The 19454-nt window shown below is 33.8% G+C and overlaps 1 protein-coding gene across 5 annotated transcripts in view; it reads left to right on the top strand.

The window, feature by feature from the left end:
* Positions 1 to 19454, top strand: part of LOC144975048 (filamin-A-like) — a 138444-nt gene that overhangs the window by 79664 nt on the left and 39326 nt on the right. For 3 of the 5 annotated variants that reach the window (XM_078918726.1, XM_078918725.1, XM_078918724.1), the window contains exons 11-23: positions 303 to 423; positions 4031 to 4221; positions 4917 to 5063; positions 5941 to 6054; positions 6786 to 6906; positions 7617 to 7841; positions 8836 to 9408; positions 11923 to 12096; positions 14597 to 14707; positions 15414 to 15626; positions 16801 to 16971; positions 17903 to 18026; positions 19192 to 19345. In XM_078918726.1, coding sequence (XP_078774852.1) covers positions 303 to 423; positions 4031 to 4221; positions 4917 to 5063; positions 5941 to 6054; positions 6786 to 6906; positions 7617 to 7841; positions 8836 to 9408; positions 11923 to 12096; positions 14597 to 14707; positions 15414 to 15626; positions 16801 to 16971; positions 17903 to 18026; positions 19192 to 19345 — 2439 coding nt within the window. The remainder of the gene's footprint in view (positions 1 to 302; positions 424 to 4030; positions 4222 to 4916; positions 5064 to 5940; positions 6055 to 6785; positions 6907 to 7616; positions 7842 to 8835; positions 9409 to 11922; positions 12097 to 14596; positions 14708 to 15413; positions 15627 to 16800; positions 16972 to 17902; positions 18027 to 19191; positions 19346 to 19454) is intronic. The other 2 variants (XM_078918728.1, XM_078918727.1) reach the window with 1 other exon arrangement.

Here is a 19454-nt window from a genome sequence, read left to right as displayed (position 1 = left end):
CTATACAGTTGTCATTATATATGTCATCATTCATATTTTGGCAAGAGGTCAGTTTACTATCTTTTTTAAAATTGATGCGCTAGAGGACGACTCACAGTTTTGGGGTTTTAAGTTCAAGTCTGTCTCACCACTGCTCTTGGGTTCAAGAATTTTGGGCAAGTTGAGGGTCATCTTAATTCTTTGATATTTGATGTAAAAAAAAACCTTTTGGCCAAAATGAAAATATGCGTTTAGTCAATGTGAGACAGATTTTGCATTAGCCTTATTAATGGTAATGGATTATCCCCTCTTTCGCTACTCAGGTTGAGATTGGCCCAGTGTGGAACTCCAAGATCCGTGCATATGGCCCTGGTCTGGAGGGAGGTGTTGTCAATCAACCAGCCGTTTTCACTGTTGACACCAATGAAGAGGTTGGTGCTCTCGGTAAGTAGAGAAAGGCAATGTTTGCAGTTAACATGCCCTATCCCATTCCGCATTATCTCAGATTCAGCTCTGAAGGAAGGTGCGATTTTGAATTGGTTTTTATGAAATGAAAACAATGTGATGTGCTATGGCTCAGTTTATGATGAGTTGTTGGAGGCGGATTCTACTGAGCACATGTCAGGATTTACCTTTTCAGACCAAATTTGGCCTATTAAAAAAATTGATGAATATTATCATGACATCTGAAATAGAATATTAAGCGCTTTCAGAGACTATAAATATCTTGAGCTAGAGCACCTTGACAACAGTGTATAAGCCCAAAGCGTCACCTAACCCTGTGGTATCATGATATGACATTTATACATGATTAAACCTATTTAAACACCCTTAACTCAAATAAATCAATGTAATATAACTCACATAAGTCCTTAAATGTGTTAAAAGGTTTTAAATAAATGAATACAACTATTGCTTTGAGTTCAAACAGTTTAAAAACTTTTTTCATTACAACAATGATGTGAATAAAAAAAAAGAGAGACATGAACTCTCTTATCCATGTTGGACGGCTCCATCTTTCTCCATTTATAGCCATGATCTATAAACGCTCTGGACCCTGGAGAATAAGATCCAGAGGGACTCTTGATTTAGCAGATGGCGTAGATTCTCATTCCTGGTAGTCCTGGGACAACCTTAAATTGGAAAAAAAAAATTATATTTCATTCTACTGTGCTGTATTTACTGGACTATAAGTATGATAATATAGCATTAAGCAGGAAATCACATTTCATCAATGATGCAGGTTCTAAGATTCAAACAAAAATGAAATATGCAGTGGGTGGCCTAAAGAAGAAAATTGCATGCATAATTTTTATCTCATTCATACAAGTAACAGCAAAATACAAAGTTATTAATCAGTTTAATTGTGGAAGAATAAGACATCAAATTATGATTTTGTTCTTTTTATTACTTACATTTGCATATAAATATCCTATCACGGGTGTCTTATTTTCCCTGGATTGTAGTTCTATCCAATCCCCTTGATCAGCGCATACAGTGTGGTAAATCAAACATTTTATTACCTTCGCTTTCTGTTATATTCCTTCTTATCCAAGAGAGCAGCCACGGTGCCAGATGTCTAAAACTCATTCCTTTTTTCATATTGGCATTTCGCTTTTGCCTTTTCTACTTCATACAGCTCAGGGTTCATCACCATCCTCTTCTGCCTCAACTCAGCGCTTTTTCTTTTCCCTTAGGTTTTACTCCAGTCATTGTTTCACTGAAAAGAGAAGAAATCAATTTATGAGTTGATAGTATGATGCATGTTTTGTGTATCAATTTAGAACAAAAACATTTGATTGAATAGTTTAATAGCTGGCTAATTAACACAAGGAAAATTGAAATTGTGGCATGATAAGTTAATTCAAAGAGCGACATACAAATTGAATTTCAATGCATGTATCATGCTAATCAATGCACAAATATGCATCATATTACCATCATCTATTACAAGAGATGCTAATAGTTGAGGATAAGAATGATATCAACCACTATCGCCCACCTACAAATCCTATTAAAAAATTCTCTGGTCAAAAGGTCTATAAAATAATCTAGTTCATCATCATACACCCCCCTTCCCATTGTAATTCCAAGATTAACCAAAATATAAATCCTCTCAAATTTACCGACACACCTGTCTCCTGAAAAATGTAAAATATTTTGTTTACTAACAATAAAAACACCAACCAGTAATCGCGTGCAACCCCTAGCTGACATGCTTTGAGTCAACGTGACACGAATAGCACACTTCATCACCTGCTGCTTGCCCATCGTTCTTACAAAAGCTGGACATTCAATTGCTGCAGTGAGCCAACATGGCAGTGCATTCCCTGATCTGTAGGCTTCGGGCTAGAGCTACAGTTGTGGCCACAACTGTATTTCTTGAACGAAAATCTCTAATTTCCATTAAACAAAGGTCATAACTTACTGTGATAGATTTATATTTATTTTATATTTATGTTTAGATATATTTTATATTTTTAGATTTATATTTTAAAAATATAATATGATTTCAAATGTACTTTTTATAATTCAAGGCTTAAAAAACATTTTTATTTTTACAAAAGAAAGGAGATAACTCTTTATGTTTCTAGTGCCATCAGTGAATGTTTATTTCATTTATGGAGAATGGGTAAAATTTGCAGAGAAATAAAGGCCATTACTCATCTATTTTCTATACTACTGTATTGTGAAAATTAACATAGATCGAGAAGGATATTTTGAACCATCAACTTTGATCAATCCAATAGGGCAGCCAAATTTTGAGCTTTTTTTTTACACAATTCCCAAAGCTGAAGGTCAAATTAAGGACCAAGCATTTTGCCTCAGCAGATTTTCTTAATATTAATTTGAGTCAACAGGTAAGAGATATTACCCTTACTTAAAGAAAGGTTGGCAAGTTACTTGTAAAAAGGAGTTTTATACTTTTTAGAGTTGCCAGTAATTCTGTGGTCATTGACGGAAATTATCATCGGCTGTATGGAACAATGTTAACCCCTAACTGTAATTTTTTAAGTGAACAGATAATTGTTTTGCTAAGTCAAAACAAAATTGACAACTTTTTGTTGATTAAAACATCTTTAAAACGGAGCTATTGGCTACTTTTGGGTCGTCAACTTGTTTCATGGTTTGAAGTACATGGTTCGATGTCATTCTGACATGCGTGACATTTTAAAAACAAATTGGAGCTAAAATAGGACGTTTTTACATGAAATATCACTATTTTATGCTCTCAATTTTTGACTTACCTTATTATTTTGTGGTCCAGTTATCCACAAAATCTTTCTGTTTTGAACATGTTTGATGTCATCTCTTGTACGGTCACACAGTCTCATGATAAAAATGCTGATGAATGTTTTATTTTGATTTTAAAATTCAGTTTTTTCCCCAATTTGTGTGAGTGAACTTTATTTTTTTTAAAACGAAATATGAAGATATTCTGGACTTGCAACAATTTATTTTCAATTTAAGTGGACCGTGCTTTGGAGGTTCTCAATTTTTTTCAAAATCTATTTTTTTCCTCTGCTGATAATGAAATAGCTTCTCTTAAAAAAAAAAAAGAAATACATTTTAAGTCATTTCTTTAGAAAACAGCCTGATTTGTAAACAAAAAATAGCCTTTCGCATTCTTTTCTAAAATTATTTATTCGTTCAGATGTTGATCAAATTTTTTTATGCCGATCTGTTATTTCAGCCTTAAATGAGTGTCTTGGTTTTCTCTGATTTGACAATAGCGAAGACTATGGAAATGAACTGGTCATCTACAATGTGTATTGTTGACTCAGGATATTACCTAGTATCACGGCAATACACAACACCCTTTTCTGATTGTAACATGCATTTGTTCTTATTGTTTTTATTTTGGTTCATGTCAATACAAGTGTGTGGCTTCATGTACAATATAGAGGGGAAGCAGAAAAATGGAAATATTATTAAATGTAATGGAATATGTTTATGATAGAAATAATTATAAGGCACGCGCTCGTGAGCACTTTTGTGATTTACTGTTCCTATTATCATGATCTGTTCCCACATTTCTGTCCTCTTTTAGGTTTCTCAATTGAGGGTCCATCCCAGGCCAAGATAGACTGTAAAGATAATGGAGATGGTAGTGCTGATGTGACCTACTTCCCCACTGCCCCTGGTGAATATGCCGTTCATATTCTGTGTAATGATCAGGACATCCCCAACTCTCCCTATATGGCACAGATTGTACCTGCTACAAATGTTGATGCTTCAAGGGTATGTACATTGATGTCCTTTGGAAAAAAAAATGTCTACTACCAAAACCAGTGTTCTTAATAAAGACTTTATAACATCTGGAAATCACAATGAAACAAAAAATTCTGAAAATATGCATTTTCCCAATAGGGAAGAAACAATTGTATGGCTGCAAAACATGGACCACAAAATATGATAGAAACGCATTACAGAGATGTTTTTAAATAACTAACCTCCATGAAAATTGTTGAAATTATCAAACAAAAAAATCCCCAAAAAACACATGGCTCATAAAACTGATTATAATGTACTTTATAAATTGCTTTCTATTGAGATCTAATAGCTTTTAAAATGTCTTGAGGAAAGAAAAGGAGATTCAGGCCTACGGGGCTGGAATAACGTAGTAGAGTAATGTTAAATTAATTGTATCATAACAATTACATGCTCACATTGATTGGTTCACCAGTCTATCTAAAAATTCTCCCCACCAAATCTATATATAGCCTCAGCTACTTCATCTCTGTGATGAGTTTTAGTGAGGACAGAAAATAAACAAACTTGACTGAATCCGGGGCTAAACTCAATCTGGGATGGACACTGATCCCTTTGCCCACGAACAATGCTCTATCAATTATTTTTTTTGGTAGCATGGTATAAATAGTCGAATATCGTTCGTCAGTGGCTATAGTAATTTTATCATTGATTTCGTGATACAGGTGACAGCCAAGGGCCCTGGTCTTGAGAAGACTGGTGTAGTGACCAACCAATGGGCTGAGTTTACAGTGGACACCAAGATGGCTGGTGGAAAGGCCCCTCTTGTGGTCTCCTGCATGGATGTTGACTACAAACCTCTTGAAGTTCAGGTAAATGCTTAAAATTGACATTGTGTACATAAAATATGGCTATCAAATGTATGTTATAATTCTTTGAAATGTTGATATTTTATATCAAGAGGATAGCATGCATAAAATTAAAATAAAGATCTGTGCTTTAAAAATAATGATTACAATGAAATAGATAGAGAGAGAATGTTCCCTTTTACATTTTCTTATCCAAAAAATCTATTGAGTGCTTTATAATCGTAATATACACAGATACTGATCTGGTCCGTACAAAATGTGTTGTGTCATAAAGACAAATGCATGATTCCCCTTTCAGTAGCTCAGTAGCTGCATGATGCTCTTACCCCATGTGTCACTCATTCTCTTTCATTGTTACAAATGAAACATTCTGTTTCTTCAGTGTTACCAAGCGTATAAATTTTTTCTTTTGGTTGGCATATTGAATACCTTATAGTTGCTGCTGTTGTTACTATTATTAGGGTTAAAAAATATGATTCTGTCTACTTTAATGCCGAAAAGAGCCATTTGGAGGATGTGATGTGTCACATGATCACTTTTCATGTGATGTTTTCCTGTTGATCACTTCTCTTCTATTTCATTGACAAGGATTTGTGCCTTTTTTACTATCTGTCCTGTGTAAGAATAATATCTGTGTTTTGACAAGTTTACGGGGAGACATTTGACAATTTTCAGTATCGTTTGTGATTATTCTAGGTTGTGATTTATTTAAGTGAAATTGTATTGTGTTCCTTTACCGTTAGCGTCATTATCTTCATAGACGTATCCTACAATTGACTCCTTCAGAGACGGAAAAATTATCATCATACATCGTCTTCCCAAGGTAAGACTTTTAAAATTGTTTCTTCTTAATTGGTATCTATTACTGTATTGTCACCAGGTGAAAGACAATGGCAATGGCACATTTTCCTGTAGATACATGCCCAAGAGGAATGTGAAGCACACAGTCAGCATCACCTATGGAGGTGTGATGATTCCCAATGCACCCTACAGGGTAAGGACGGAAATCCTGGGATGAAAAAGATAATCATTTTTAATGTTACAAGGTGCAAGAATAGATTGTTTGGAAGTGCACATAGAAAATAAAATCCAAAATAAGAACAGCACTCGGGCAACACAAACACAACTGATGTTTGCCTTTTGGCTCCTTTGATTTCCTCTGCTTGAGGAAAGTTAACATTCATTTCTTTTTTTGCATTGAATATATAAAATGGCATTAAATTTTGATTCTGTGGTTTAAGAAAATCTTTGAAATACAATATATGAAGGATTGTAATATGAAGTTAACTCAGCTTTCTAACAGCGATGCTAATTGATGGGTAAAGTGTAATAATAAAGGATATTTCATGGGTTTTCTTTTTAGCATGCTATGTGACACCATAAGCTTGTGATTGAATGTTAATGTGAGATAAAAATAATGAATTTAATAAATCCATCCAATTCATATGCACCATAAGATTATTTCAGCTGGCCATTCAACCGTCTTTTCAACCTCTGTGATGAAATGAATGAAGATATTTTGCACTTGATGAATAAACTGTTTATTCAATGGGTTCAAAATATTATTTGATGATAATGTTTTTATTAAGAAATGAAAGGGTTTTCAAGATTAGTCAGATCAAGATTACAAAGAGGTTTGAAGAAATGGATAAGAATGTGTACTGATATTGTATAAAAAATCTTTGACGACTCACAATGGTTTTAATATAAAAAATTTTTTTAAAGGTTTATGTGTCCCAACCCAGCAACCCATCTAAGGTCAAAGTTTATGGACCTGGTGTGGAGAAAGGAGTCAAGACGTTTGTACCCACCTCCTTCGTTGTGGACTGCAAGGAGGCAGGACCTGGTAAGACTTGACTTGAATATTAATCTTGAACAGGTGGGGTTGGAGTCTACTCTTAATTGAAGCTCACTGTTAAAATGATGAAACTAGCAATTCTAACCTATGTAATAGGATAGATTATGAGAAAGAAATTCATCTTCTCCCCTAAAGAGTTTTAATGGCTTGTTGAAAAAGAGTCACTTGAATTCAATACGTGCATTAATAATGCCTAGATTTCATAAATTATTTAGACTTACAAGAAAAAAAAAAAGAAAGCTATGAAAGAGATAATTTATGTATTTGATCATGAATGACAAATTGATTTTTATTTTTTCATTGTTGATGTAGGTATAGATTAACTTTTATTTCAAGTATCTGCATATAGATATGTTCATCTATGACAGAAATTTGCATGTTGTTGAAATTGGTGATGAATTTTTAATTTTGTTTTATTTTCAGTGATTGTAAAATGATATGTATCAGTTAAATATTCTATAACTTTTTAATTCTCCTGTATGACTTGTGAACAAGTTTATGTGTCGATCAACAATGCTCATCAGTAATGTCTGGAAAATGATAGCAAATCATTGAAACCAAGTTGCAAGGCTTGTTTGATATTAATTATAATTTAATAATGTGTTTTTGAACTCTCAAAATCCACAACAAACAGTGATGTGATGTCAATAGAAATCATCTTATTCATGAGATTGTATTGTAATTTTCTTTTTAAATAGGTGATGTAGCCGTTGGTCTAACAGATGAGCGTGGTGTGGATGTTCCAGTGAAAACAACAGACAATCAAGATGGCACATTCACTGTGGAATACGAACCCAAGTCACATGGTCAATATACAGTGCTTGTCTATTTCGCCAATAAGGAAGTACCACAGAGCCCCATTAAGGTTAAGGTTGAGCCAAGCATTGATGTTAGCAAGGTCAAGGTTGTAGGACTTGAACCAAGTAAGTTAGATCATTCTTGTTTTATCATTGTGATGTCATGTTTTTCATTTCACAGATATTTGATTTTGTTTTTTCTCAATCAAATTGTAAATTGTTTTTATACTTTATACCTTATATATTATCTATAGAATCCCATTGATATCATTAGTTTTAAGAGAAACGTCTATTGCTGCTCAGAGTATTTAGGTTTTTCTCAATCTGAAAGGAGAAATTAAGCTTCACTCACCCTCTGGTCAATGATTAAGTAAGCTGATCTGGAAATATTTAACTCACTTATTCACGATGGGCGGATGTACTATGTTATGAGAAATTAGATCTCAGTTATCAAAACTCTGTCCTACTGCCAAGCTGAACAAAGCTTGAGACATTTCTAGATCTTTTGATGATTTTTATTGAAACTTATTTCTTTTTTTAAATGTCCAAATACGGACAGGCTTGCTTTTCTTAATTATCTTTTATTTGAAAAAAAATTATCTTTTTTTTATGATTCTAGAGGCATGAGTTTACATTACTCTATGTCCAATACAAATAGACTATCATAGAACTGTCCTCTGTTGACTTTAATCATTTAAATTTTTCTCACTATGTTGTTTCCATTTTCTATCTGTTTCACTTTTACCTCCATAACATAATTTGTTCATCAAGATTGTTCAAACGATTTGTTAATTTTATTTTCAATTATTTTTTTTTCATTCATCAAACATTTTGATTTTCATCATACTCAGACCGTTTTCGAAAACATTTTATATTTATTGTTATCATTTGTGCATATATCATTATTTTTATGTCTTACCATTCTTTGATCCATGCTCACATCTTATGTGAATCTCTGCTCATAATTTGATCATTATTTCACTATCTGCCTCTCTTGTATTACATTGGTTTGTTCTTATTTAAAGAAATCATATGTATTTCTTTTACTGACTATAGTTTTGATTGACAAATAAATTTCATCTTTATCATTGCCACTTCCACCACCACCACTGCCAAATAGCCCAACCAATTGGCGAACCCAGAGAAATTGGCATAATTTCTAAAGGACTCCCCAAGGCCGAGACCAAGGTCAAGGTTGTGTCCCCCACCAACCAAGTATTGGATGTTCCCACCACACCCACTGGCGATGGGGCTAAAGCCAAATTTGCTCTGTTAGAACCTGGACCTCATAAAGTTGAAGTCACTTATGCTGGAATTCCTGTTCCTGAATCTCCGTTCAAGGTAGAAGCTGTTCCAGGTGCTCCCAAGGTCAAGGCTTATGGTCCAGGGCTGAAGGGTGGAGAGGCCATGAAACCTGCTGTATTTACTGTGGACACAAGAGAAGAAAAGAATCCTGGAGGTATTGGACTTTCTGTAGAAGGACCTGCTGAATCGAAGATACAATGTGTGGACAATAAGGATGGAACATGTGAAGTCACCTACGTACCTCCTGTACCGGGAGATTATAATGTCAATGTAACTTATGGAGAAAAGCCCATTCCTGGGTCTCCATTCAAGGCTAAGGTGACCCCAAGCACGGCTGGCCCAGATGTCAATGGCATCCGTGCATATGGCCCAGGACTGAGCCCTGATGGTGCGTAGTCGTAGTAACTGAGAAATGACCATTGATGCATTTGAGAGCTGATGCATTGATGTTTTTAGTTGAGTTATCCGTGTGCATCAGAATGGTGTGAATATAGTGGTAACAGCACAGCATGGTCATCTATGGAATTGAAGAATAAGATCATTGGTCGAATTTTTAATGCATGGATTTTATTTGATTCAATGAGGAAGCACTTTGATGATATTGTTCAATAAAGAAATGATATTCACTTAACACCCCTATTTATGTTTTATTTGATCTTCCAACTAAAACCTTGCATGAATTTTATGTTTTATTATATGGACGTTTCAAAGACAAAAGTTGTTTTCTAAAATAGGATTTGGATCCTAAACACCAGCATGGATTTGCTGAAAGGTTTTCTGTATATATTTTTAACAAATATTTTTATTCTTGTTTTTATTTTTATTTTTTTTTAAAGATATGACAAAATTGCTCTGCATGTTTTATTTATATGAATTTTAATTATTTTTTCCCTACCATATTATCTTCTTTTACTTTTGTTATTACTTTTATTTCAATTTGTATATCTAATGACTTAACAGAGATGACCGACCTATGAAACCTCCAAAAGTTGTGGCTAGAATTTTTTTTAATCCACATTTGAATAATATTTTTGTAGCTTAATTTTTTTTTCTTCTGTCTTTTAATGTATTGATGAAACATTTTTTTTTCTAAATGATGCATCATTTTGAAAGCAATACAATGTAATTTTTACCCAGTCCTTTGATTGTGCACGAATCAAAAAAGAAAAGAGATGTGTAGATTTTATTCCATAGTTCAAACTATGTTGCCATTCCAATCACCTTAACTCTGAACAGTATGGATATTCACGCTTTTTGACCTTTTCATAGGAGGATTATTTTCATAACGATCTAGCACACCATACAATTGATCAATTAGTACAAAGGACCCCTCATTTTATAGTAAATAGACATTAATTTGCAATAATTATGAATTGTACACACTCTGGGCCCCCCAATTAAGCGCAAACATTGAAAGAACAAAGATTGAAGGGGGTAAAAAATGGCTATTTTACAAGGACAAAGAGAAAAAAATTCAATTTTTAAAAATCTGAAATTCTTTTATTTTATTAAATTCCAACCCTATTTCCACTAGATATGTCGATATCGAATCATTTGATCACCATCTTATCAAACTGTGTGTATTTGAAAATATCATAAAAACTTGTGGAAACTGTCTGAAAAATGGAATTGCTTTACTTCAAGATATCCACGATAACCATTACAAAGTATAGCCACCTAAAGTAACTTGATCGTTTTGGTCAAAATATTTTTTTAAAAATTGAATTAAAAAAAAAAAATTATATTAAGTAAATCAAATGACAGCAAACAAACTATTGAGAGTAATATAATAGAAAAATTACAAATACAAAATCAAAAGCTAAATGTAACCAACTGCCAATACAAAATTCTTTCAATTATTGACTAGTTAGGTAAAAAGTTCGAATATGTAAGAATCAAGTTAAGTACGATTACATTTCATAAAAAGTAATTTTGCTGTTTTTATTGAAAATAATAAACTTTTATGTGAGGAGAGTTGAGGTGTTCACTTACTGTAAAATAGGATGGTAGAGGTGAAAATGTAAACAACAAGAAAATTTACCAGCGGTTAATAAAATTGAAAAAAAAAAAATTGACAAATTTTCAAAAACACGTTGAATTAAATCATTTGAGCCTCTCAGTCCTATACATATCATGAAATATTTTTTAAATTACAGCTTGCAAGCCAGAATTTGTTAGGGGTAAATGGGAATGTGGCATGGATAGCCGGCTATCAAATCATAATGTTGGAAGTGTTCAGAGTTAAGAAATATCTTGTGATTGTTAATGAAACCACCAACAGTTATTTTGATTCATATGCATGTTTTTCTTTGTCACTTTCACATGTGGTTGTCATATTTTCATTACAGCCTGGTTTGCATAATACTTCTTTCTATGTTATCAATCACATTTTGTCCACAGAAATATTTACTTTGTGACATTTTCTTTTTGATATTTATTTGATTTGTACTAAACTGGTTGGTGTAAATTTAATTTGTAATGCATGTTTATCCAATTATAGAACTTTCAAAAATTGAATAATTCAAAATTGTGTTTAATAGACATTTCTAAATGTTGTGAATTTGTATAATATATGAATAATAATTGTCTTAGCTATTATATGATGATTTTTAAAATACAAGAAACTTTATTGCGATATGGTGTAATTCCTGAATTATTAAATGCTTTACTTATTGTCATCAATACGAAATTAAGGATTTTCAAATAAAGATTAACAAAAAAATATTTTAAAAATTGTTTTGAAATGGACTATAAGATAGGTAGGAATTTCCTGCTCAGAAATAATGCTGAAATATAATTTTGTTGCATAGTATCTGTATATTGAGGTAACACCTTTAGATTAATCCTTATGTACAGAAATTTTAAAGAAATATAAGCTTCATTCTCTAATTGTTGATTTCAGGTGTCTTCCTTGAATGTCCCAATGAGTTCACTGTTGATGCCAAGTCAGTTTCACCTACAGCCAATGGTAAAGTGAGAGCCATTGTGACCAGTCCTAGTGGCCAGAGAAACGACACTCTGGTCTCCAACAATGGAGATGGAACATACAATGTTCTCTACACACCATTCGAAGAAGGTAATGATGATGAATTGGACATGATGCAGCAACAGATCATAAGATATGTAACTTAAAAAAATATATATATAATTTGGTTATGCATTCTATAATTCTTTCCATAGCCTTGTCTATCGACATAACATAACCACTTTGACGAATTCAACTATCCCCTTGACATTTGGCTGATAAAAATATATTATAAATTGACTTTATAGTTAATGTGATCTGCCTTCAAATATTACTTATATTATACAGTTAGGTAAAACCAATGTGAGGTGACAGTTGAACAGTATAACTATAAATAGGAAGCTGCGGGAAAATCTTATAATAAGAAGTAAATTAATATTAGTGTGCTGACTTTTAATACATAGTTCCACCTGTACTCTTTGATATATTAAATGTAATGATGATTCCTGTGTTCCTTCAATTTTTGTTTCTAATAATTATAATAATAATAATAATAATAATAATAATAATAATAATAATAATAATATAATAATAATAATAATAATAATAATAATAATAATAATAATAATAATAATAATAATAATAATCATAATAATAATAATAATAATCATAATAATAATAATAATAATAATAATAATAATCATAATGATAATCATAATCAAAAGCATTTCTATAGCGCATAAACATGACGATGCCATGCTCTATGTGCTTTACATTGGCAATGATATTATGACATAGAATCAAACATTTGGAACAATAATCTAATAAAACATATTATCAATTGACACATACAAATTAAACCAAGATAATACAATATATTAACTCTTTAAGATTCAACCCGACAAAAACCGACAACGGCATAATATTCATGGGCGGGGTAGTCAAGACTGGCCTCAGTAAGTAAAATCCAATCGTTGTGAAGGAAATGACAGGCCCTGTCACTGCCGCAGGGTGTTTTCAGCTTTGATTTTTATAAATTTGCCGACAGAAAAGAAAATACGTTTCAGAAATTGCCATTTAAATCCTATTTTATTTGCGGGTGAAAATCATTGACATTGCACTTAGTTTGGTAAAAATCGGTAAAAAATTACGACTTTGGTGATGAAAAATGACTTTGAAGACCATTATTGTAAACTTTTAAAAATATTATGAATAATTTATAACTCCCTTATTTGTGGGTCGATTTGTCATTCGAGGTATCAATTTTATTGTAATAAAGAGATAGGAACTCCAGAGTTATTTTTTCTGATGCGAAATTATTACTTTGTAATTTTAGCACCAAGAAGAATAGTCGGTAAATAAATTTGTTACACCTCTTTGATAGACCGCCGGGGTCCGTTCGTGTATTATTGTGAATCAAGCATCTCAAAGTCTTCGACCAATCACAGGCTATCTATCCAGCTGGCCGAAACAAAGACGCTTCTCCCCGTCGATGTATTACGCTATTGTTATGCAAGGAATATAACACCTTATGGAGTAGGCCTAAAAGCTAAAATCTAAAAGTAAAAAATATAATTCTGAGGAATTTGAAAGTCACATTGCTGAAATCAGCTTGAAAAAAGAAGTACATTGGTCTTTGTTTCATAAAAATCGGTTGAAAACCAACTGTTTTACGAATAAATTTGATTTTAAAAATTGCTTTTGTTTATTTTAGCTTTTTTTAGCAACTGTTTTATTTATCGGCCGATTTTCTTGATTTCTATATCATTCTTTATATCTCAATGAGGCGAGATCAGTGATATACTTTGTTTGTTTCAAATGTAACTAGAACATAATTTGGCTTTTTTACCTATCGACCATGCCTGGATAATTTATTCAACAACGTGGCGATGTGACGCAACTATTCCATGGCCGTCTTCCACTGCATCGACGGTGATTCAATTCATTGTTGACGGCTGTTGACACGTGAGCTGCCAGAATGACCAATCGTTGAAGGGTCAAGATGCTCAGTAGCCAATCGTCTTCGGTCAAAAAACTTATGAACTCACGAGAACAAAAGTTTGAAATTTGGTGATGGACGGACCTATGAAATCGTTTCTGGGCGGAGTTTAGCCATGAGTGACCGTAGAAAACGAAAAGGCGACTACAGATATCAAAGAGTAGGCTTATATCATCAAAGGATGTCTACATGATTGACATGGCCATATAGGGAACTCATTATCTACTCCCCCAAAAAGAATCTGAACATGAGAGGGTTAAAAGGCACTATGTTAGAAGTCTTTTGCAACCAATCATAGATAGGAGATTATTATCTTTATTTTTCCTCACTCATTGAGTTATTTTATTTCAATGTTGCATGTTGACTTCCCTGCAAAATATTAAAATTATTCCATCGTGTAACATTTATTCTGATAGCTTTTATGTGTATAACAGTTAGTAGAAAATTAAAATTTCACATGCCAGTGTTCTATTCTGTTAGAATATAGTCCTGAACTGTAGTGTTTATTATCATCTCTGGTTTACTCCGATCCAGAATTCATTGTTGTGTCCCTTTGATATTAATATTTATTATAATAATAAAAGTAATAACAAGTGTTACTTCTCTTGCCAGGTCCCCAACAGGTCGACGTCAGCTACGAAGACATCCCCATCCCCCAGTCTCCATTCACTGTCAATGCCAAACCAGGATGTGACCCCAACAGAGTCAAAGCCTATGGGCCAGGTAAGATTTGTGTCATTATGGTGTTTCTTGATCATTTTCTTTTTTTGAATTGAATTGAATAAATTGTTTATTGTCGGTAATAATACATATGCATACATCTTTTGTACAAAAACGTCATGGCACAAGACCGAAGGGCCTAGAGCTCAGGTGGTCGCTGGTTCGGATAAGTAAGTAAGTAAGTACAAAAACAACAACTAGACAACAACAAAAATAATATAAAATAACCAATATTTGCTCAATAAAATCAGATTTAGAATCAGTAAGCCCTTTTTCACATACAAAAATAGATAGCTAATTTAGTTGTTACTGAAGATAATTTAGTTGTTACTGGAACTCATAAGTTTGGCCTCAGACTCAGTAATCTAGCATTGTTGACCAAACTTTATTTTGCCTTACTGATTACGTAAATGAGCAGTCGGTATACTTTTTGTTTTTGTTTTTTTTTAAATGAATAAATGAAAATTAGATTAGTAGTCCTAGTCATAGTCTGTGTTCATCCCAGTTTCTTTATTGTAACAAATGCTTTGCTAATAGGACCCAAGTGTACCTCTGTATAACTATTCAAATGACATTTCATAATATTAAAATAATTCAACATGCCATTTTTGGAATTTGGAATAAAATATTTTGGAGATAAGTGACATGTTAGATTTAAATGATAAAACCAGTTGGAATCGACTTCATTTGCTTGAAACTTTCAATTTAGGTCTGGAAGGGGGCTTGACAGACCAACCAGCTGTCTTCACTGTAGACATGAAGGGTGCAGGTCGTGGAGGACTGGGCCTGGGTATTGAAGGACCCAAGGAGACTCCAATGAAGTGTGATGACAATCACGATGGTACATGCCAGGTCACCTACCAGCCAGAGAAGCCTGGACCCTACGACATTGCCGTCAAGTTTGCTGATCAACATATCCCAGGTAAGTCTTTACATAAAAGGATGACTATGAAACAAAAACCATAGGTAGAAGTTTTCTGCTCAGAAATACACTGCTGAAATATAACTGTGATGCCTATTTTTTATTTTTAAAAACTATTGCATTCTGTTAAAACAAAAAAAAAAAACTATAATTCATGATTAACAAAACAAAAGCAGAAATATTTTCAATGATAACATTACTTTTTAATCCTTTGTGCAATATAAGAAATTATATGGCCTTGAATCATGTTCGCACAGAAAAAAAAATTGAAAAAGAGATTGATATGGAGAACATTTCAGGCTCAAATCCATCTTCCTATTCTTAATTATTATATGCATTTAATTGGGACAGCTGCTTTACTGGGATGATTCCCTAGGAATTGGAATTTTTTCTATATATAAAGTCATACCCTTTCCAATTCCCACCTCTTAATTGGCACAGCCTGCCGCTTAATGGAGATGAAATTTGACAATGCCCGTCCTCATTACAGAGTTATTTTCATTGTCTTCAATCATTTAAAATGATGGTTCATAAAATGCAAATTAGTCTAACGGGACTGTCAACTGTGGTCATACCTTTCATCACAGAGATGTGAACAATAGAATTTACCTGTATCCCCTGCGTCTATTGCGACAGCCAATCGGGTATGTAGTCAAAACATTCGTCATACTCATCAGAGATGTGAACAATAGAATTTGCCTGTATACCCTGTCAGTGTCATTGACTGCCATCATCACGTTCATGATCATGGGTCAATGACCACAATGCTAGGTTCGAAGGTAAACTGACCAGTGGTGCGATGGGTAATAAGTGATGGCTTTATTTGTTCAAAGCTATGACCACCAAATGGTTTGTTTGTTCAATGAGACGAATGGATAGACAATGCATTCTTAATCCATCACTTACTTATGCAACCGTTATAAGTGACACATTCGTTAATTGATTTGTGCCAGTGACAAGTCTGGATAAATGCAGAGTGGACTATGGTTTAAAAAATCTGAAAAATTGCACTGCTTAATTGGGACATCACTTAAATGGGACGATCGTTCGGGACCGTGCCATTCCAATAAACCAGATTGGACTGTATATGAATCTAAAAATTTACTTTCATTGTCACTATTAAAGGAGCTTGATTTTACTGACCTTTTGTGTCTTGGTTATTATAATATTGCAGGCAGTCCATTCCGTGTGGATATCAAGAACCCTGTGAACCCTGCCAAGGTCAAATGCTATGGACCAGGTCTTGACAGTTCTCAGGTCAAGGCTGGACAACCAAACACTTTCACTGTGGATGCCACTGAGGCAGGGGAGGCTCCGCTTGATGTCTCCTTCAAGGATAAGACTGGTAGGTTTCGTTTTATTATTAGATTTTTTCCAGCATCACTGATTTTCTTGTCTATCTCTTCTTCTTCTCCTCCTCTTCTTCCTCCTCTTCCTCCTCTATCTCATCATCATCATCATCATCATCATCATCATCATCATCATCATCATCGTCATCATCACCTGCCAACCAGTACGATTAATCGTATTTTAGTACGATTTTTGGACCCCGAATACGCGGATACCACCGCCACCACAATTTCATCATCATCACCACCACCACCACTAGAGCACCATCGCTACAACAACCACCACTTCTTCCACTGACACTAGCATCAATACTACGTACATGTTTGGGGCCTTTTGGTCATTTCTTTGATGTTTCGAAAGCAATTTCCTTAGATATTGCAATTTCTGAGATAATTTTGTAATCACTAGAGATTGCTTGAATGATGAAGATCAGAGTTTATATTGATTTGGGTTTGGTGTTAGCTTTTATATAAATTTGTGTATAGTGCGCACTTTTTTTCCACTCACACCGACAAAATATACTTTTTTGCTAAAAAATACACTTTTTAGGGTCATAGAATACACTTTTCATCCTGGGAAGGTTGGCAGGTCTACACATCATTATAAAGTATTTTTAAATCATCCAACAAATTTCAACATTTAATAGTGATATTTCAGTTCATTTCTGAACTTCCCAGTCTAGAAAAAAACACCAAAACTTAATGTGCAATGACTAGACGCAAATACCTCAAAAACTGTATTTACATCCTTAATACCATGTTTTAAGCCCTCAATAGATGACTGTGAATCTATTATTTTATTCATATCCAAAGCCTATATTTGTATATATGTAGATTGTCATCCAGCCCACCCATATGTTTATTCATCCATTTCCCAATCCACCCGCTTGCATTCATCATTCCATTTATCAATCCACTCATTGACAGGTGCCAAACGTCCAGCAAATGTTGTACCAGTTGATGAAGGAATCTACCAAGCCACCTATGTGCCAGCAGAGGAGGGTCCATGCCAAATAGATGTCAACTACAACAACCAGGCTGTCCCAGATAGGTGTGTATGAATTAACACTACAGAAACCAAAATAAGTTCTGTAACCATGATCTTATGGCTCTAAAGGACTACTTTTGCCACTTTACCCCATTCCACAAAACCGTACATGCCTCACCCCAATTCCGAACTGTTGATCCAAGTATTCAAAAGATCACATTAACTTCAAAACGTCAGCATTTATACAGCGCATATCTACTAAATGTGATTATTAAAACAGGAGGAGTTCAAAACCAATAATAATACCGGTCATGCATGATGAAAAATGCAGCCTATTTTGTTATTGCCTTTTCTTTTCAATAGACTACGGTCGAAATTTTACACTTTAGTATGGAGAGAAATGTTAAGTGTAGAGCTTCTTCCAGTGACTCAAATTTCCTGCTGTCCACAGCGGAACTCGAAATTTTAAGCTATAAGATGTGGATATGGAAAAGTTAAAAAATAGGAATAAATCTAAAGGTTAAGCGACATGTTTCAATACATGTCAATAACCATAACTATCACGACTTTTAAGCCATATTAATCTGTCTGTCGTTTGATAAAGGGAAAACCCGAAACCACACCATTCGTCTGTTTACATAAACTGAAGCTGAAATTCTACACATTATCGTCATATAAACTGTTTTTGAAAATATGACTATGAATGTAATGCTATAAGGGTTTGGGGCAAGCCGTGTATGGGTTTGGGACATAAGTGTAAGTATTTCAGGCAATGTTCTCTAATCATAATGAAATGACAAAACAAAACAAAAACTAAAAAAAAAAAAAAATTGAAGTTAATAGTTTTGCTTTTTTTGCACTGTTAAAGCCTTGATTTTTTATAAACTAAATTATTGTCTTTGCTCCTGAGAGTTCAGTTGGTAGAGCTCTTTAGCCACAAGCAAAGTGACATGTTTCAAACCTAGTTGAATGGAAGTTTTTACTAATCCCTCTGTTCACCCATTATCGATTGAGTTGCTGGAGTTTTATTAGATCAGACAAGAAGTACTTTGCCATAAACTAGCATCTTCTCCAAAGGTTTGCAATCAATTTATGGTTATTATCCCCATTCAATGCTACAGAAAGTGGACAAACAACAACTCCATTGGACTTTTGGCTCTTCAGAATTTCTTTTGTGCATTATTTGTTCACTAATAATTTATTTTTTTTCAAACATATCTTCTCACAGTCCTTTCCGTGTGAACGTAGCTCCAGCATGTGATGCCAGCAAGGTCAAGGTCAGTGGTCCTGGAGTCCAGGGCACCACCCCAGCTTCAATGCCAGCACCCTTCCATGTGGACTGTAAGGAAGCTGGTGAAGGACCCATGGAGGTGTTTGTCAAGGTAGGTCCTCATTCACTTCATCACTCACCCATTTACAAAATAAGATAGAGGACATATTTTATTCATTTATCACAGATTATAAAAGACGAAAAATAATGAATTTTTACAT

Source organism: Berghia stephanieae, chromosome 6, assembly GCF_034508935.2.
Source record: "Berghia stephanieae isolate SIO BIC M18660-M18661 chromosome 6, UCSD_Bste_1.3, whole genome shotgun sequence".
Classification (NCBI taxonomy): domain Eukaryota; kingdom Metazoa; phylum Mollusca; class Gastropoda; order Nudibranchia; family Aeolidiidae; genus Berghia; species Berghia stephanieae.
This window is presented reverse-complemented; position numbering and strand designations above follow the sequence as displayed.